Source organism: Lontra canadensis, unplaced genomic scaffold (genome assembly GCF_010015895.1).
Source record: "Lontra canadensis isolate GAN:19392208 unplaced genomic scaffold, GSC_riverotter_1.0 scaffold32, whole genome shotgun sequence".
NCBI classification, from domain to species: Eukaryota; Metazoa; Chordata; class Mammalia; order Carnivora; family Mustelidae; genus Lontra; species Lontra canadensis.
The window spans coordinates 19,695,074-19,716,788 of NW_022631026.1; the positions used below are offsets into that span (position 1 = coordinate 19,695,074).

General features: G+C 40.3%; 1 protein-coding gene across 3 annotated transcripts in view; it reads right to left on the reverse strand.

Moving 5' to 3' along the window:
- ASXL2 (ASXL transcriptional regulator 2) overlaps positions 1–21,715 on the reverse strand; it is a 143,767-nt gene that overhangs the window by 59,178 nt on the left and 62,874 nt on the right. For 2 of the 3 annotated variants that reach the window (XM_032866981.1, XM_032866983.1), the window contains exon 3: positions 18,522–18,524. The exons of the other annotated variant lie outside the window; for it this stretch is intronic. In XM_032866981.1, the coding sequence (XP_032722872.1) occupies positions 18,522–18,524 (3 nt within the window). The remainder of the gene's footprint in view (positions 1–18,521; positions 18,525–21,715) is intronic. 3 annotated transcript variants of the gene reach the window in all.

Here is a 21,715-nt window from a genome sequence, read left to right on the forward strand (position 1 = left end):
TCTCGATTTCTCCCCTACATCCAACCCCTGGCAACCACTCTCTACTTTCTGTCTCTATAAATATGATTCATGTAAATGGAATCACAGTATTTCCCTTCTTGGGTCTGGTTTATTTCACTTAGTAGAGTGTCTTTCAAGTTCATCCATAGTGTAGCATATGTTAGAATTTCCTTCCTTTTTAAGGCTGAATAATAGTCCATTGAATATATATGTCACATTTTGTTCATCCATTCACCCATTAGTGGCCAACTGGGTTGTTTCTGTCTTTTGCCTATTGTGGCTATCGCTACTAGGAATATTGGTGTAAAAAGATCTATTCAAGTCTCTACTCTCAATTCCTTTGTGTATAGACCCAAAAGCAGACTTGCTGGATCCAATAAAATCCTGTAACTCTTACTCATTCTCTACCTTGCTCTCAGTTTATGCAACGCCTACAGGTAAGAATTGGACAAATCCACACGTTGACAAGGAGCTTCCCAGGTCATCCAGCCCATTTACTACAGATGCTGATAGCTCCTGCTGAAACATCAGCAGGTAATCGTCCAGTCTTTCACACAAGCATATCAGATGGTGGAGGCTACTATGTCCTCAAGCATTTCCAATAATTCATAAATTCTTCCTTAAGCTAAGCCAAGTGTGTGTCTTCCTGTAACTCCATTTTTAGTCTTGATTTTTGCTGGGAATCAGTGGCTATCGTGGTGGAAAAATTGGTGACTTTCTGTATTTTGAATTTTCCAAAATGACCTTACAATAAGTTATCTTTGTGAGTGGAGAAAAAAAAATTTAACACTGTTTCACTATTCCGTAAGACAACTCTTTAAGTACATTAAGACTCATCATAAAATCCTAAGGCCTACTCCTTTTAATATTTTTGGTTCTCTCCTCATTGGCATCCCCTCCTACAACCAATCCAAAGAAATGTAAGAAATTTTACAGTCCATCTGCAAAATTCACCACAGTGGAACGCCTGGGTGGCTCAGTCAGTTAAGCATCTAACATTGGCTTAGGTTATGATCCCAGGGTCCTGGAATCGAGTCCCACAACAGGCTTCTTACTCAGCAGGGAGCCTGTTTCTCCCTTTGCCTGCAGCTCTTATGCTTGTACTCTCTCTCTCTGACAAATAAATAAAAATCTTTAAAAAATAAAAATAAATTGAAAAAATAAAAAGCAGAAAAGCTTTCTTAAAAATAATTAGGGGCACCTGGGTGGCTCAGTGGATTAAAGCCTCTGCCTTCGGCTCAGGTCATGATCCCAGGGTCCTGGGATCGAGCCCCACATCGGGCTCTCTGCTCATCGGGGAGCCCGCTTCCTTCTCTCTCTGCCTGTCTCTTTGCCTACTTGTGATCTCTGTCTGTCAAATAAATAAATAAAATCTTTTTTTAAAATAATTGATTAGGGGCACCTGGGTGGCTCAGTGGGTTAAAGCCTCTGCCTTTGGCTCAGGTCATGATCCCAGGGTTCTGGGATCGAGCCCCACATCGGGCTCTCTGCTTAGCAAGAAGCCTGCTTCCCCCCTCTCTCTGCCTGCCTCTCTGCCTACTTGTGATCTCTGTCTGTCAAATAAGTAAATAAAATTTAAAAAAATAATAATAATAAAAATAAAATAATTGATTAAAATAAAATAAAATTCCCCAATGTCCTCTCGTATTTATTATGCCCATTTCAAGGCACTGATAAAAAAGCTTTAAGGAGAGGGGGACCTGGGTGGCTCAGTAGGTTAAGCCTTTGCCTTTGGCTCAGGTCATGATCTCAGGGGATCGCGTTCCGTGTTGGGCTCTCTACACAGCGGGGAACCTGCTTCCCCCTCTCTCTCGGCCTGCCTCTCTGCCTATTTGTGAACTCCGTCTGTCTAATAAATAAATAAAAATCTTAAAAAAAAAAAAAAAGCTTTAAGGGACTTCACCAGCCTAATTTATTTATTCTTATTGATATTTCTCCTCACAATAAATTACCCAGACTAATCTCTAATCTCAATCTGTTGTTCATCTTTCTGTACTCCCTCCTACAGAACAGGCTTGTCAAAACTAGGACTCAATTAATCAGCTTCCCTATCTCTGACTAAACTATTATACACTCTGTATTTATCCTTCAAAGTTAAATCCCTTGAATTTCAATAGGATTAAGTAACAGACTCAGACTTCCAAGGTTAAAAGAAATGTAGAGGTCATCCAGTTCCCCAAACAGATGCTTGAATGCCCTATTTCAGGTCAATTGTAAATATACAAAGATAATAAACATGTAAGAATCTCACTCACATGATATATGTTATCTATACAAACACAGAAATGCAAGTACGATAATTATCCACATATAAACTAAAAATTCAGCACCAATAACTTTAACTAAGAACTGATTTTGATGGCATGCCTACCCACACAAAACGAAACGAACTCAACAGCACCATTATGTTGAAAAATAGGGAGTATAGGGGCGCCTGGGTGGCTCAGTGGATTAAGCCTCTGCCTTCGGCTCAGGTCATGATCTCAGGGTCCTGGGATCCAGCTCCACGTCGGGCTCCACATTGGGCTCTCTGTTCAGCAGGGAGCCTGCTTCCCCTCCTCTCTCTCTCTGCCTGCCTCTCTGCCTACCTGTGATCTCTGTCTGTCAAATAAATAAATCTTTAAAAAAAAAAAAAAAGGGAAAAATAGGGAGTTTAGAAATCACTAAATTAAAAAATAATCTTGGTGGGTTTTTAATTCACTGGCAATTGCTGTATTCTTAAAAACCCTTTCACTGGGGCACCTGGGTGGCTCAGTGGGTTAAGCCGCTGCCTTCGGCTCGGGTCATGATCCCAGGGTCCTGGGATCAAGTCCCGCATCGGGCTCTCTGCTCAACAGGGAGCCTGCTTCCCTCCCTCTCTCTGCCTGCCTCTCTGTCTACTTGTGATCTCTCTCTGTCAAGTAAATAAATAAAATCTTAAAAAAAAAAAACAAAAAAACCCTTTCATTGCGGCGCCTGGGTGGTTTAGTCGTTAAGCGTCTGCCTTTGGCTCAGGTCATGATCCCAGGGTCCTGGGACTAGCCCTCCGCAGGGAGCCTGCTTCTCCCTCTCCCACTCCCTCTGCTGTGTTCCCTCTCTCACTGTGTCTCTGTCAAATAAATAAATAAAATCTTTAAAAAAAAAAAAAAACAAAAACAAAAACAAGGGCGCCTGGGTGGCTCAGTGGGTTGAGCCTCTGCCTTCGGCTCAGGTCATGATATCAGGATCCTGGGATCGAGTCCCGCATGGGACTCCCTGCTCAGCAGGGAGCCTGCTTCCCCCTCTCTCTGCCTGCCTCTCTGCCTACTTGTGATCTATCTCTCTGTGTCAAATAAATAAATAAAATCTTAAAAAAAAAAAATTAAAAAAACAAAAAAAAAAAACAAGGGCGCCTGGGTGGCTCAGTGGGTTGAGCCCTCTGCCTTCAGCTTGGGTCGTGTTCCCAGATGGGATCGTGCCCCAAGTCGGGCTCTCTGCTCAGCAGGGAGCCTGCTTTCCCCTCTCTCTCTGCTTGCCTCTCTGCCTACTTGTAATCTCTGTCAAATAAATAGATAAAATCTTAAAAACAAAATAAAAAACCCTTACATTAAAGTCTTTTGCTTGCTCTGTCCTGGTCATGTCACCAGAAATTCTTCCAACACAAAATTCATTTGGGTAACAACTAACCTACTTTTAAAAACGAAGTAACTTAAATGTAAGCTTTTAAATTTAAAAAATAGCATCTGAACCATCCATACTTGAATGAATTCATTTCTTTAAACTGCTTTCCTCCCCAAACATACCATGAAACAAATGGAAAAGAGTTACTGGAGAGGGAAAGGGTGTGCAAGGAAATTTTTAAACACACATTTTTGGAGAAGCCCAGTTGGGACCCCAAAATGAGAGGTATGGATTAGGAGAGTAGTGAAATATAAGAATAATCTAGGATTAGCTTGGAGAGGGAGGTCACAGAAATAAATACAGATTCTGAGAAATGTGTCTGTATACTCTTATCTTCTCATCTTTATCTTCCCATTATTGTCTTTTCCCCCATTACTGTTTTATCAAAAGCATGCTTTGTCCGGTACCAGTAAGGTGTGAGCAAAACAATTTCATCAAAGGGGGGAAAAAAAAACAGAAAAAATATGGTCCAATGACTGTTTTATTTGACTGATTGATTCTGTTCTATTTTAAAGTAAATAAATGAACAACAAGGTTCAATTGTATTTAGGTTAGAAAATCACAAACTCATGAGGTGCCTGGGTGGCTCAGTGGGTTAAAGTCTCTGCCTTCGGCTCGGGTCATGATCCCAGGGTCCTGGGATGGAGCCCTGCATCAGGCTCTCTGCTCAGCAGGGAGCCTGCTTCCTCCTATCTCTCTGCCTGCCTCTCTGACTACTTATGATCTCTGTCTGTCAAATAAATAAATAAAATCTTTAAAAAAAAAAAAAAAGAAAATCACAAACTCTTGATAGAGGACTTAGGAGAACAGCATAACTTTTCAGCTAACAAGTAATACAAGAGTTCTTTAAGAGTTCTTTAAGGGGCTTACTCTGTCTCCTCATCCCACTCAAAAGTGAGGCAACAGAAGCAGGACTTGTATTTCAATCAGACAGATGTAGATTCAAGTTTTATCACTAACTCGTTACATAACTTCTCATTGCTTCAATGTCTTTATCTAAGAAATAAAGACTTCAGAGGGTTTATTTAAGATTAAATAGATCATACGCATGAAGTATATGACTTAGGCCAGTAGCCATTTCCACTACTGATTAAAGCATCTCGCTTTTCAATTTTATGAGAAATACATAATAAAAAGAAAATAAAAACTTTGAGAGAAACACAATCCTTCTAAGAAAGGTCACACTGTAACTACTGCATATAAAACAGTATCATCAACTGCCTTTATTTCAGCTGATCAGGATGCTGACATGTCTTAATTGCCTGGGCCAAGTTCCTGAACAGCACATGTCTCTGAACTAAAGAGGTATAGAGGGTTGTAAACAAGGCCATATTATTTAGAGTAAAAGAAGTATTAGTGGAAAAAAAAAAAAGAAACTAAAACCAGAAAACTCTGTAAGCTATGGACACAGTTCTAAAAGAAATAAGCTAGAGAGAATAAAATTGAATGGATTTGATTAAGTACTTCAAAAAATAAGAGTTTGTTAGGGCGCCTGGGAGGCTCTGCCGGTTGAGTGACTGACTCGATCTTGGCTCAGGTAGTGATCTCAACGTGAGGCCCAGCTCCCTACTGTACTCTCTGTGCTTAGCATGGAGTCTGCTTGTCCCTCTCCCTCTGCTCTTCCCCCAAGCAGCACGCACGCACTCACTCACTCTCTCAAAATAAAAAAATAAAATCTTAAAAAAGAAAAACAACCTAAGGACTTTAAAAAGAAAGAATTGGTTGTAATTTTGTATCTTTGTGCTATCTGGGATTTTTTCTTCATTTAGCAATATAGTTCATATCTAAAGAGCCAAAGCTACTCGTTAGAATTACTTCCTGCTTTTGAACACAAACTCTTGGTCTTGACATAGCCACCTATGTCAAGATTTGGAATCTGACTTTCTTTCTTTCTTTAAATAACCTCTATGCTCAACCTGACAGTGTGAGGCTCAACTCACCACCCCAAGATCCAGACGTGCACACTATACCAAGAGAGCCAGCCAGGTACCCCAAGGTTCAGAATTTTAAAGGAGCCAGTTGATTCATTAATTTTACCAATTCCTAGCATTTTCTAATTCACAGAAGTAACATACAGTTATGGTAAAGCTTATATGATTAAATAATTTTTACTGCAAATGAGCTTCCCTCAAGCCTCAAAAATAAAGACTGGAGTGCCTCCGTGGCTCAGCCGGTTAAGTGTCAGACTCTTGGTTTCAGCTTACATCATGAACTCAGGCTCATCAGACAGAGCCCCACGTAAGCTCTGTGCTGGGCGTGGGGCCTGCCTACAATTCTCTCTTCCTCTTCCTCTGTCTCCCCCTCTAAAAAAATTAAATAAAGACTACAAATGGAAAGGCAAAGTGGTACCCACGAGTGGGATCAAACCACAAGGAGCAGCCCAGCCCAGGAAGTCTCTTTATCCTTATGGAACTGGGACTACTACCTCTCTCCCCAGAGATGCTGAGCTGCCCAGTGGCACAAGCAAGAGAGGCCCATCATAAGCATCTGGTCTGGAAAGCCTCTCTGCCCCCACAGGCTGGAGACTCCCTTTACCCCACATTTAGAGTCATCAGGCAGCCTCATCTGTGGAAACTCCTTCTAGCCCCTCAGAAAAAAGCAGCAGAGATTACTGGGAGCTTCTGTCACCAGATAAAACAAGACCAAAATAGCATAGCAAAGGCTCTGAAATTGTTACTGAACCAGAGTCCACCAAAAGAGTCCAGTTCTTACATGGTAAACCCAAACAATGTGAACGCCTGCTTAAACAAAAGATTTGAATTTAATAGGACCCCAACATCTCCTAATGTAACAACTAAAATATCCAAGATCCAAATGTAATAATCATTCATCATACCAAGAACCAGGAAAATTGCAACCTAAATGTGAAAAGACAATCAAAACTGATACCAACACTAAAACTGATATTAAAATTATAAGAGAAGGATTCTTTGATAAGCCCTTACAAATTTTCTTGAAACAAATGAAAATATAATAAATATCAGCAAAGAAATTGAAGTTGTAAAAAGAAGTGATGTTATAAATCTGGAAAGCACAATAATGTAAAAATGTGCTAGAAGGTTCAACAGTAGAACAGAGATGAGAGAGGATATAATCAATGACCTTAAGGACAAATCAACAAAATTTACCCAATGTGAACAGAGAGAAAACTACACTGAAAAAAATTAACAGAACCTGAGGGAGTTATGGGATAATAACAAAAGATTTAAAGTTCATACCATCAGAGTCCCAGAAATTTTCAAGCAAGACTTAGTGTTCAAAGGACTGACTACTGGCTAAAAACTTACATGGTGAAAAAGAAACAAAAATATTCAAGAAATTCAATAAAGCTAAATAAAATAAACTCAAAGAAGTCCACACACAAAGACACACAATTAAATTTCTGAGCATTAAATTTAAAAAAAAAAAATCATGAAAGCAGTCAGAAACAACACATTACCTATAGAGAAACACTAATTCAATCAACAGCCGATTTCTCATCTGACACCATGGAGACCAGAAGGAAGTGGTATAAAGTCTTACAAATGCTGTCCAAAATGAAAGGTCAATTCTATAGTAATTCCTTCTGAATTCTATATCTGAATAACTATCCTTTAGAAACAAAGGAGAAATAAAGACAGTCTCAGAAACAGTAAAACTAAAGAAGTGAGCTGCTAGGAGACCCACTTTTAAGGAATGGCTAAAGGAAGTTCTTTTAATAGAAAGAAAAAGATAAAAGGGATACTAGAGGGCACCTGGCTGGCTCAGTCAGTTAACCACCTAACTCTGGCTCAGGTCATGATCCCAGGGTCCTGGGATTGAGTCCCACATTGTGCTCCCTGCTCAGTGGAGAGTCTGCTTCTCCCTCTCCCTCTGTCCCTTCCCCCTGCTCTTACGGGTTCCCCCACACCCCTGCAAATAAATAATTAAATCTTTTTAAAAATATTTTTTTAAAAAAGGGATACTGGGGGGGCGCCTGGGTGGCTCAGTGGGTTAAAGCTCTGCCTTCAGCTCAGGTCATGAACCCAGGGTCCTGGGATAGAGCCCAGCATTGAGCTCTCTGCTCAGCGGGGAGCCTGCTTCCTCCTCTCTCTCTGCCTGCCTCTGCCTACTTGTGATCTCTCTCTCTGTCAAAATAAAATCTTTAAAAAAAAAAAAAAAAAAAAAAACAACGGGGGGGGGATGCTGGAGGGGCACCTGGGTGGCTCAGTGGGTTGAGCCCATGACTTCAGCTCACGTCATGATCCCAGGGTCCTAGAATTAAGCCCCGCATCGGGTGAGATCTCTGCCAAATAAATAAATAGAATCTTTTAAAAAGGGGGGGGATACTGGAGCATCAGGAAAGAAGGAAGAATAGAAATAAGGGTACATGCAAGAGACTACCCTGCTCATGAATTTTTAACTAATATTTGATGACTGAAACAAAAAACTATAACATTAAGTGCTAAGACCCTAAGTGGAATGGGCTCCACACTTCAAAGTGGTAAAACGTTCATTCCATCAAACTGATAAATCACATAAGTACACGGTAATACACAGAGCAAACACTGAGGAAATTATGCAGATACAAAGAAATACACTATAAATAAACCAATATGGTATCCTAAAAATATAACCCATGAGAAGGCAAGAAAAGAACAATAGAGCAAGGGGGGTGCCTAGGTGGCTTAGTCGGTTAAGCATCTGCCTTTGGCACAGATTATGATCTCAGGATCCTAGGATCAAGCCCCGCATTGGGCTCCCTGCTCAGCGGGCAGTCTGCTTTTCTCTTTCCCTCTTCCTCTGTATTCTCTCTCTCTCTAGCTCTCTTGCTCTCAAGTAAGTAAAATCTTTAAAAAAAAAAAAAAAGAAGAAACAGAGGAAACAAACAGAAAACAAATAATAAAATGGCAGACATAAACTCTATCAATAATTACCTTAAACATATATGATGTAAATATGCAAATTAAAAGGCAAAGATTAGCAGAGTTGTCCTTAACAACCCCCCAACCCAACTATATGCTATTTACAAAGAATCCATTCCAATATCAGAGAAACTGGATCTCACATATAATGCCGGTGAGAATGTAAAATGGCACAATCACTCTGAAAAACAATGTGAAAATCTCTTTAAAACTAATATGCACTTACCAGACCATCCAACAACTACAATTCTGGCCATTTATGCCAGAGAAAGGAAATTTATGTTTACACAAAAGCATGTACACAAATTTTCATAAAAGCTTTATTTGTAATAGTCAAAAACAGGACAAAGAAAAACTGGAAACAGTTCACATGTCCTACTGTGGGTGGATGATTAAAGAACTCCGCTACAGCATGTCACTGAATACTACTCAGCAATAAAATGGAGTGAAATATTGACACATAAAACAACCTGGATGTAATCTACAGGGAATAACACTGAATAAAAGCCAAGCCAAATAATTACATAATTTATAAAACTCCATTAATACAAATTCTTAAAATGGCAAAATGACAGAAATACGGAACACATTAGTGGTTTTCTGGGGTTAAGGGGAGTGGATGGAGCTGGCACTAGGGAGGTGTGGCTGTGAAACCGGCAACACAAGGGACTCTGTCGTTGATGAACCTGTTCTGTATTCTGATGGATAGCAGTAGATCCATGAATCTATACATGTGATTAAAATGCACAGTCCAAATATACATCCATACATGCGCGCGCACACACACACACACACACACAAGCACAAAGTAGACTGCAGCAAAAACAATATTCTGATCATGGTACTTGTACTAGAGTACAGCACATGTTACCACTGAGACAATCTGTAAAAGGGTAATTACTTATTACAACTGCTTGTAGCTTGTACTTTTCTCTTGTAATTTTCTACCATGAGCAACACAGTAGACATCTGTTTTTTCTCTTCTTCTAGAAACAATGTGTACTTTGCTTTGGGGGAACTATGACCTACCCCATTGGAAAGCCAAAGTATCTCACCATGCCTAGACAGTGAGCCAGCCAGGTTCACCATTTCTCAAATTTTAACCTTGAACAGAACAAAGACTAACTCATCCCAGCTAGAAGTGTCTTGATGAGTCAATCCGATAGTTCTAGCTACCTTAGTTAGTTAGTTAGTTCTGAAGCTGCCTTAGTTCTCTCAATTTCAGAGCCTGTTTCTTTCCTCTGAGGTTATGAGCTACCCCACATTCTTCAAAGAAAAAAAAAAAAAAATTCCCATTTTGTTTTAATCATTCACATGTGGTTACTGTTACTTGTACCTAAAGCATCTAATCAATATTAAGTTCCCCTCAAAACATACACACAGGAGGATGCCTGGGTGGCTCAGTCGTTAAGCTCAGGTCATGATTCCAGGCTCCTGGGATCGAGCCCCACACCAGGCCCCCTCCTTGGTGGGAAGCCTGCTTCTCCCTCTCCCAATCCCCCTGCTTGTGTTCCCTCTCTCTCTGTCTCTCTCTGTCAAATAAATAAATAAAATCTTTAAAAAAAAATACACAAAACTTTTCTTATCTAGTTTTAAATATTTTAATTTATAATTTTAACTGTTTGTACAACCTGGATTTAAGGTTTCCTCCATAAACTGATACTCAAAAATGAATAAATTCTTATAAATGAACTTAATGGAATGCAAATTTAGCTGGAGTTAAAAAGATGTACTAAAAAAAAAAAAAGTACTAAGCTCTAACTAAATGTCATGCCATGCCTATTTACATGAAAATATATTGTTGTGGTTCCTGTTCTCATGTCACACAGGCAAGGCAGATAATTATAATATGTAACTATAATATAACAGAGGAATTGTTAAAACAGAGGTGTGTCTAAAATGCTATGTCAAGCATGCTTGGGTGGCTCAGTCAGTGGAGCAACTGCCTTCAGCTCAGGTCATGATCCCAGAGTCCTGGGATCAAGTACGGCTCCCTGCTTGGTGAGGAGTCTGCTTCTCCCTTTGCCTGCTGCTCTGCCTACTTGTGTTCTGTCAAATAAATAAATAAAATCTTTTAAAAAAATAATAAAATAAAATAAAAAATAAAATGCTATGTCAACACAGAAAAAAGCCAATTCAGTAAAGGATCCAAACTATGAATTTCAACCTGTTCTAGCCTGGTTTTAAGTAAGTGTCATTCCCACAGAGGATTTGACCAACACTGTCTCTAAATCAGAGCATAAACATATATATTTTCAATCCTACAGCCATAAAGCAAATGTTAGCCCACATATTTTCAAACTGAAATAATTTCTGCAGAACACTAGGTATCCCAATGATAGTATAAGACAAATGATAATTTTAAAACTAAATGTTGATTGATTTCTAAAATTATGACCAAATAAAGATTATTACAAACAGCAAGGACAAAAGAGCACATATAATAAAATATTTACACAGTCATTTCACTCTTATTTAGTTTCTAGACTAATTGTTTACTTATAAAGTAAAAATCATGCATCCAAAGGTGAGTTCAATTAAACTTGTAGAAGAGACTTTATCATTGTACATACATTCTTAGAATAAAGTAATACTTCTTACCTTCTGGAGTTGGAATGCACCCCAAGAAAATGAAAGAAAGAGAAAAAAACTTTTAATTTTAACAATAAAGTCAAAAAATAAACTCTCCCTTCCCCTCCCAGCAATATCCACAATTCTTCAAATTAGCACCCTCCCCCCACTTTGCTAAATAAAACATTTATTTCTTCTTTAGAATTCACAAGTTAGCCCAAAATACAACTTTGTCTAAAAATGCACAGTTAAACTCAGCTAAATAGTCTAAACCATTTCAGAAAGCAGGTGCAGGACCTCAATTATATGGCATACTAAAACTATTAAAGCAGTCTGGAGTTAAATGTGGATGAATGACTATTCTTTAATATTCTTCCCATGCATTTCAGTTTCAAGGAGCCATCATAAAGCCATCAGCTATGGACCCTAAGGTTTACTAGCTTCCCTTTGATCCATAATAAACTCACTACCCTGAAGCTTAACACAATGGATCAGAATACTCTTTTCTGTCAATATGCAAGCATTTGGGGGTTATTTTTTCATCATTAATCCTTTCTGACATCCCTACAAAGTCTGTGTGTGTTCGAAAGCAGACTAACAGAGAGATGAAAACACAGGCTGAACTCGAAGTCAGCTAATTTTTAGTTAATATGGCCTCAATTTAACCAATAATGTTCTTCATTCTTAAACTGAGCTCTTTCCTAGTGAAACACCTTAAGACAAATCAGCTTGGCAAACAGTCCAATGACCCACTCTGCAGGGATAATGATTTCTGCTGAAAAGCAGCAGACAATGTTGACTGTACTTCCCTTGCTACCTATTTTACATAAGGACAGACAGGAAAAAAACAGGTGCTAGGATTAGTTTTTGGTATGAGATGAGCTGATACATACTCTGATACCATATGAGAGGGATTACTTTGCTCGTAAGTAAATGTATTAATACTAATCAAACTCAACCAGGACTCCTCTGAAGAGGTAAAATTTCAATCTGGCAAATTGTTTACTGAGCATGATCTTTGCTAGCCTGTTCCCAGGATTCTTTACAATTCCAACTCTAAAGGAGCTTGCTTGGGATATAAGACTGAGACGTTAAAAAAACAAAACAAAACAAAACAAAACAAAACAAAACAAAAAAACAGCTCTTGTTAGGGAAGAAACTGGAGCAATACAAAACAACAATATAAAGATCTATTTAGGGACGCCTGGGTGGCTCAGTTGGTTGAGCGGCTGCCTTCGGCTCAGGTCATGATCCTGGCGTCCTGGGATCGAGTCCCACATCGGGCTCCTTGCTCGGCAGGGAGCCTGCTTCTCCCTCTGCCTCTGCCTCTGCCTGCCTCTCTGTCTGCCTTTGCTCGCTCGCTCTCTCTCCCTCTGTCTCTGACAAATAAATAAATAAAATCTTTAAAAAAAAAAAAAAAGATCTATTTAGGGGCACCTGGGTGGCTCAGTGGGTTAAGCCTCTGCCTTCGGCTCAGGTCATGATCCCGGGGTCCTGGGATCGAGCCCTGAATCTGGCTCTCTGCTCAACAGGGAGCCTGCTTCCCCCTCTCTCTCTGCCTGCCTGTCTGTCTACTGATGATCTATCTCTCTGTCAAATAAATAAATAAAATCTTAAAAAAAAAAAAAGATCTATTTAAATGTCCCATTATTATAAGTTCTTAAACTTGTACTGGCCCTTAGGTGGCTCAGTAGGTTAAGCATCCGACTCCAAATCTCAGCTCGGGTCCTGATTTCAGGGTCTTGAGTTCAAGTCCCACACTGGGCCACACACACCTCTCCCCCCAAAAATGTACCAGCCCTTTCAGAATCCAAGTTATTATAATGGCTGAGGTTTTTGTTTCAAATTCTTCCAGAAAGCCATTTACAGTTAGACAGCAACTATCCTAAAGTTATTATATGTCAGCACATAATGTAAGTTTGATCTGAAAAAGAGAGCGAAGAGACTAATCAGAAGAGTAGGGAAAACTAGGGATGTAGAGGCAATATGAGATACTAGTAAGAACAAAACCAGAAGCAGTAAATCTGGGTTTCTAGTTTCACAGAACTTGTATGACCCTGACCAACCTCCACGGGCCTTAATTCTTTAGTAATAAAATGAAATGTAATGGTACTATCCCAATTTCTCTGCCAGCTACAATATTTTGTGACTAAAGTAACGTAACTGGCTTAGAAAAGGGGTTCAGGAGGAACAAAAGGGTGACGAACGCAAGAAATTACTCTTTAAACTGGGGCTATGATTTGTAAACAACTAGAGAAACTTCATTTGCAAGAAACCCACAACCACGTCATCTGCTTGTCCCCAAATTTTCCAATACTACTATATAACTAGCACTTAGTCTTCCTTTGCAGGTCTTTTTCCATAAAGAACCAATGCTTTTAAATACTTCTCGACTTCTTTGAGAGATGACAAATAAGTAATGATCAACCTAACTTTTAAAAGCTAGGTAGTTGGCTACACTCTTACTAGCTACATATTATTCTCCCACATCGATTTTGTGGAAGATTCAAGATTCAAATTCATGCCTCACCAAAATTATTATGTATCAAGAATCCGGGGTGCCTGGGTGGCTCAGTGGGTTAAAGCCTCTGCTTTCGGCTCAGGTCATGATCTCAGGGTCCTGGGATCAAGCCCTGCATCAGGCTCTCTGCTCAGCGAGGAGCCTGCTTCCTCCTCTCTCTCTCTCTCTGCCTGCCTCTCTGCCTACTTGTGATCTCTGTCAAATAAATAAATAAAATCTTTAAAAAGAAAAGAAGGGACGCCTGGGTGGCTCAGTTGGTTAAGCAGCTGCCTTCGGCTCAGGTCATGATCCCAGAGTCCTGGGATCGAGTCCCACATCAGGCTCCTTGCTCATCAGGGAGCCTGCTTCTCCCTCTGCCTCTGCCTGCCATTCTGTCTGCCTGTGCTCTCTCTCTCTCTCTCTCTGGCAAATAAATAAATAAAATCTTAAAAAAAAATTTAAAAAGAAAAGAAAAGTCAAGGTAATAGAGCTAACAGGATGAACAAGGCAGGTTAAGAAAACTTGGGGATGAGGGACAGGCACCAAAAGCAGTGGCTACTTTAGAAGGACGTCCTGAGTCCCAGATTTAATGCTGTAAAAGTACACTGTGAACACCAATGGCTGCGAAGCCGATGAGGGGGAACCTGCCGTACAGAAGACTAAGGAAAAAAGTACTAATGAGGGATAACAGCAAGGATTAGCAGGAATGGTCTCCCAGCATACGTAAAGCATTTGACTTACACACTAGTCTTTGTATGTTTTACCCACAGTATGCATACTTCACGTCTGTGCTTAGCTGCTCTCTTTCTGATAAGACACAATATCCAGTTTGCACACAGTCTCTTAACTTCTCAGCTATTAAATATATACTGCAATGCGGAAGTAATAAAATGCCTAAGGCTGACTTCAATATAGTCTGGGTTGGGAAGACCATTTACAGTTTAGCTGGAGGATACATACCTTTGTTTCAATTTGCAATTTTCTAAAAGTAAACATTTATATTTAAATAACGGACTTCAGTACCTACCTTACTAACATAGACTTTGTAACATAAGTGAAGTATATTATCATTAAAAAAAAAAAAAAAAAGGATATATTCTTACATTCTGTAACGCACTAGGAGAACCGCTTACTCACTGATGTCCGGAACAGGTATTAGGTATTTCTCTCAGACAACAGATACCTACTCTACAGCTCCAGATCATTCCACCTTTTCACTGCTATCTCGAGACTTATAACCAGGTCCTGCACCTGAAGACCTTCGCACCCCTCCAGACATTCAGAGCTTTTCTTTTGAACCCACAAGTACATGCTCAGTGAATCCTTTATCAGTTCCTCACATGACCAGTTTAATTCCTCAGTTCTTTTCTACAGTAAACGGTAGCTACTGAAACCCAGAAACCATTTCTTATTTCCTCCTTCCTCTTCCTTCCCACATCCAATCCAAAAGCAAGTCTTAAAATATGTATCTCAAATCAGTCTATTGTCTCCAGCACTAGTCAGGTAATCCAAACCACCGCATCTCATCTACTCTAAAAAAACAGCCCCTTTATTAACCTCCTTAACCCCTTCAGTCCAATTTCATGACTTAAAATTGAGTGGGTGAGACCTGGAGAGGACAGAGTGGACCAACAACAGCCTCTCTCCCTCTGGCTGGTTACAACTAAAACCTGTGGACAAAAATACAAAAAGCTATTTCCCATATAAATACGTGTACACACATGTTCACAGTAGCATTATTCCTAATGGCCCAAAAGTGAAAATAACCACAATGTCCACCAACTGATGAACGGATAAACAAAATGCGGCACGCGCATACAACGGAATTCTATTTAGCAATAAAGGAACAGAGTACTGATAAAGGTTACAGTATGAATGAACCTTCAAATCATCACACTATATGAGAAAGCCAGTCACAAAAAGCCACGAATTCTATGATTCCATTATATGAAATACCCAAAATTGCAACTCCATGGAGAGAGAAAGCCCTTTATTGGTTGCCTAGGGCTGGGATACTGGGGCTAAGGCAAGGAAGAGGAATGACAGCTAATACTGCAGGGTTTCTTTGGGGATAATGGAAATGTCCTGGGTGAATATATTAAATAAAAAGACTGTGGGGCACCTGGGTGGCTCAACTGATGAAGCATCTGCCTTTGGCTCAGGTCATAATCCCAAGGTCCTGGGATCGAGTCCCACATCAAGCTCTGTGCTGAGCACAGAGTCTGCTTCTCCCTCAAACCCTCCCCCTGCTTATGCTCTCTCGCGCTCTCTCATAAATAAAATATTAAAAAAAAAAAGAAAGAAAGAAAGAAAGAAAACACTGAACTGTATGCTTTTTAGTTTTTAGGGTATGTTCATTATATGTTAATTTTTAAAAAGCAACTATAGGGGTCCCTGGGTGGCTCAATGGGTTAAGCCTCTGCCTTCGGCTCAGGTCATGGTCTTAGGGTCCTGGGATCCAGCCCTGCATCAGCTCTCTGCTCAGCAGGGAGTCTGCTTCCCCCTCTCTCTCTGCCTGCCTATCTGCCTACTTGTGATCTCTCTGTGTCAAATAAATAAAATCTTAAAAAAAAATTAATAAAAAGCAACCACCTTAAACAATAAAAATTAAGAAAGCTGGCATATTTGGGAAATCAAAACTTGATTCATATGGGAGTATGTAAAAAGAATTTACCTTTACCCAATAAGAGGTCTGGCCGTTGCTCCTGGAAATAATCACAAAGCCCTATGAGAGAGCTGAGCCAGCCAGACAGCAACACTGTAATTTCGGGGAGGGTCTTTTATTTTTTTAAGATTTTACTTATTTACTTGACAGAGAGAGACAGTAAAAGAGGGAACACAAGCAGGGGTAATAGGAAGCTACCCACTGAGCAGGGAGGCCGATACGGGACTCAATCCCAGGACCCTGGGATCACGACCCAAGCGAAAGGCAGACGCTCAGCAACTGAGCCACCCAAGCACCCCATGGATAGGAGCTTTTAGCCACATCGACAATAAGATTAAGAGTGAGAGCTTGGGCCACACAGTATCAGATTATCTCCAGAGGGGCTAGATACTAGAAACTCAAGATCAGCCACGTGGGTCATAAATCATGCCTAGAGGATGAACCACTAATAAAAACTCTAGACACCAAGGCCTGAGTGATACTGGCAGTGTTCCAGGCATATTATCACACACTGATACTGATATTTAACACTACCCTAAGTCATAGGGCAAGGATGACTGGAAGGTCTGAATTTGGTAATTTACCTTAACTCTGCCCTATACATTTCTTCCCTTGGCTAATCTTCCTCTGTATCCTTTCCCTGTATCCTTCCCATAATCATAAGTTTTCAGTGAGTTATACAAGCACTTGAACAAATTGTGGAGCCTTGAGAGTAGTCTTGGGGTTCTCTGAACTATGCCGTTGGGACTAATAAGTGAAGTCAATCATGTGAACTGTTCCCTCTAAACGGTGCAGTTGGCTAAATTCACACATCGTGAGTTTTCCGGGGGTTTTCTCACCATTTTATTAAAGAGCAGACCCTGGTTGAGGAGATATACCACTGTAGGCGACAGATAAAATTATGAGAAAAGCTCTATCTTTCTGGCTAAGACAGGGAAAAAAAGAACACCAAAGGCTGGGCGTAGGGGAAATGGTATTCCTGAGAGAAAAGAATAGGACAAGGAATACCCTAATTCTCACAGGAGGTGTGGGCTCGTCCCAGAGCTCTGTACACTTGGGACATTCCCAACCAACACAGGAAAGGCTTTGAGAACTGACCCACAGCTCACATTGCAGACTAATAACCCTGAGTGGCACATGCATGAAACAAATCTCAAACACTAACGCAAAGGCTTTAAAATCAACCTGATTACTGAACCAACACCTACAGAAGAGCGAACATGTAGTCTGTTGACAACAGGATTGACTGGAAAGAAGGATGAAAGGAACAAAGCAAGGAATCACCATTCTCCAGAGGTTTATAATAGTAAAGCAGAGCCTAAAATAATATAATATTCAAAACGTCCAGAATACAACCTTAAATTTCTCAGTAAACAATGATCCAGGAAAATGTAAGCAATTCTCAAGGGAAAAGCAATGGACAGTTGCCAACCCTGAGATTATCCAGATTTAGACTTATCAGACAAAAATGCATTCAATATTACTACACTCCATGAGGGAAAGAGAAATGAACTAATATATAAGTGAAATAAAATATATTATACTGCAAAACTCAAATTATTCAAAAGAAGGCTCAGATGATTAAGTGTCTACCTTCAGCTCAGGTCCTGGAATCGTGCCCCACATTAGGCTCCCAGCTCAGCAGGGAGTATACCTCTCCCTCTGCCTCTCCCCCTGCTTGTGCTCTCTCTCTCACGTGAATAACCAAAATCTTTTTCTTTTTTTTTTTTTTAAGATTGTATTTATTTGACAGAGAGAGAGAGAGAGACACTGTGAGAGAAGGAACACAAGCAGGGGGAGTGGGAGAGGGAGAAGCAGTCTTCCTGCCAAGCAGGGAGCCCAATGTGGGGCTCAACCCCAGGACCCTGGGATCATGACCTGAGCCAAAGGCAGCTGCTTATCGACTGAACCACCCAGGTACCCCAAATAAATAAATAAATAAATAAACCTTTTTTAAAAAAAACCTAAAATCCACCAGATAAACAGGCTAAATAAGAAAAAACATGAGTTGGTTTTAAAACACTGTCAAGATTTTTCATAAAAAAGTGAAGATAAAAGATTGATCAATGTCCTAAGGTAAGAAATCCTAGATTCCATACAGAAAACAGCCGTGTATCCACTCCGCTAGAGAGCGGATGGAAACAAATCAAGTAAATCAAAGTGGTGTGTGGGGCCAGACAATGAACTCAGTTATTCTACTGAAAAACCACTGAAAGCTGCTCAGCTAATTATCAATTTACTGATTTTTACCTCCAAATTCAACCTTCTTTATCCTTCTCTGTGGTAGTGGAGCTGGACCCTATAAACACTTCTTTGCCAGCTGGCTCGGTGTTAAGTTCTGTCAGCAGAGCGCTGGAAGGACGCTGCAGACTGAAAGGGGGCTTTTCTTCTGGTTTTACTGTGCTCTTGCCTGCCCGCTCTTATGGCAGGCAGCACCCAGCAACATGAGGGACACTCAGTGGCACCCAACCTTCAGCAAGGTTCAGCAGAATGACTGTGGGTAGCTTCCCAGAAAATTCTGCTGGTGCCTCAGCTGGCTCTGCAGTGAATGTGGGACAACTGCCCAGCAGGAGGCTTTCCAGCAAATTCTACTAATACCCAGTAGGCAGTTTCCTATTTGCCAGGCCAGGCTACAGCACCAGTGATCTTTGTCTCCACTGGACCAGAGCCCCACCTACTTCACTAAGAATCACAACCTAGGGACATAGAGGGAGACCTTGAAAGTTACTCTTCTTAAGGCACACTGCCTCAGCCCTTTAGGTACTGGTTGCTCCCCTTAAATAGTTAACTTCTGGTTAACCAACTAATGACTTAACCAGTTAACTGAATAACTTCCCTGTTCACATTACCATGTAGCTTTTGTCTGGTGACCAGACCCTGAGACTTATAGAACTGTATAACTCAGAGACTGCAAAAAAGCATCTCTGAAAAACCCTTTTAAGTTCTTGAAGAGACTAGTACATTAGTCTTTCTCAGCCACGAGCCAATCACTTCATGTTTAATACTTTTTTTGTTGGTTGGTTGGTTGGTTGGCAAAATATACATAATGTACACATTACCATCTGAACCACTTGTAAGTGTAGATTTCAGCGGCACTGAGTACACTCACAATGTTGCACAACCATTACTACTGTCCATTTCCAGAACTTTCGGATCATCCCAAAAAGAAACTCTGTACTAATTGTACTAATTAAATCAATAACTTTCCGATCTTCCCTATTCTCAGCCCCTGGTAACCTCTATTCTACTCTGTGTCTCTATCAGTTTGCCTGTTCTAAGTATCTCATATAAATGGAACTGTACAATATTTGTCCTTTTTTTTCCCCCTGTTATATCACTATTTGTCCTTTTGTGTCTGTTTTATTGCACTTAGCATGTTTTTCAGGTTCACCCACATAGCATGTATCAGAATTTCAATTCTTCTTTTTTTTTTAAAGGTTTTATTTATTTATTTGTCAGACAGAGAGAGAGCACAAGCAGGGGAGCAGCAGGCAGAGGGAGAAGAAGTCCCTCATGTGGGTGGGACTCGTCCCAGGATTCTGGCATCATGACCTGAGCTGAAGGCAGCCACCTAACTGACTGAGCCACCCCGGTGCCCCAGAATTCCAATTCTTCTTAAGTCGAATAATATTCCATTGAATGTGTATACTACACTTTACTTACACACCCATCTTTTGATGGACATTTGGGCCATTTCCTCTTTAATATATTTTAAAATAAAACAATATAATATGGGCTACTCAAAATTAAGTGAGCTTCTTCAGAATGGGGAACACATGGAAAACTACAAAGGGAAAAAAGGATTGAAAGCCATGTACTGAGGACTGAAGACTGAAAATTAACTAAAAAGTAGCACATCTTCAATAAAGAAATTATCTATTTGTCTAAAATGACCCCTCTAAAAACTTTAAAATTTTAAGACTATCACTTAACACATCACTGCAGCAAGAGGATAAACTGTAACTACATCTGAGTATAATCTTCCAACGTCTGATACTTCATCACGTATTAACAAGTAGGATTTCAATGTCTGGTGTGTACCAAACACAAAAGAGGAGTGGGAAGAAGAGGAGATGCCACTGCCCTCGCACAGATCCCTTAATATAAGCCCTAGAGAAGCTGTGTGATTTTTTTTAAGATCACAAAAATATGTAATTTCAAGTCTTATAAAGAAATAAACAGGACACTATAATACACTATAAAAGGAAATTTGCTCTAGCTCGTAAACTCAAAGTTCTCTGAAAAATACATATTCAAACTAACACCTGACAAGTAAGATGGAACTGAGAGAAAAGCACATTTCCTGCTATGAAGGCAGGATATACAAAGGCTAAGGTGGGAAACAGCTTCCCTACCTATTTGAGAATTGACAACATGTAATACTTAAAGCGATGAGAATGGAAAATTGCACTTAAGGTAGAAGGTAAAGAGCAGGGATGCCTGGGTGGTTCAGTCGTTAAGCGTTTGCCTTTGGCTCAGGTCATGATCCCAGGGTCCTGGGATGGAGTTCCACATTGGGCTCCCTGTTTGGTGAGCCTGCTTCTCCCTCTCCCACTGCCTGGTGATCCCCCTGCTGTGCACACATGTGCTCGAGCCTGTCGAATGAATAAATGGATGAATGAATGAATGAATGAAAGAAAGAAAAAGATACTGAGCAAAAAAACTGAGAAGGAAGAAGGAAGAATGCCTGTGGTCGCTTCAGGTAACAAAAGAGAGTTTCACAGGGCACCTGGGTGGCTCAGTGGGTTAAAGCCTCTGCTTCGGCTCAGGTGATGATCCCGGAGTCCTGGGATCGAGCCCTGCATCGGGCTCTCTGCTCAGTAGGGAGCCTGCTTCCCTTCCTCTCTCTGCCTGCCTCTCTGCCTACTTGTGATCTCTTGTCTGTCAAATAAATAAATAAAAATCTTAAAAAAAAAAAAAAAAGAGAGAGAGAGAGTTTCAGGAAGGAAGCAGTATTCAGCTGTGTTAAAAAATGTTAAGGAGCGGGACGCCTGGGTGGCTCAGTTGGTTAAGCGGCTGCCTTCGGCTCAGGTCATGATCCCAGCGTCCTGGGATCGAGTCCCGCATCGGGCTCCTTGATGGGCGGGGAGCCTGCTTCTCCCTCTGCCTCTGTCTGCCTGTGCTCGCTCGCTCTCTCTCCCTCTGTCTCTGACAAATAAATAAATAAAATCTTTAAAAAAAAAAAAAATGTTAAGGAGCAAGAGCCAGGTACTAAAAGTCACATGGAGTTAACAAAATGGAAGTCACTGGTGAGTTAGAACTGCTTTGTGGTCCCATAACTGCATCACAACAATATAGTTTAAACAAGAACATCTACTTATAAATTGTTACCACTAAGCAAAGCCAGAAGCTATTTTTGATGACTCTTCCATCTGGTTACTTTTTCTAAATTTCTTCTTTCTTTCCTTCTTTGTTTATTTACTATTCTTTACTTATTTACTATTCTTGACTGCTCCT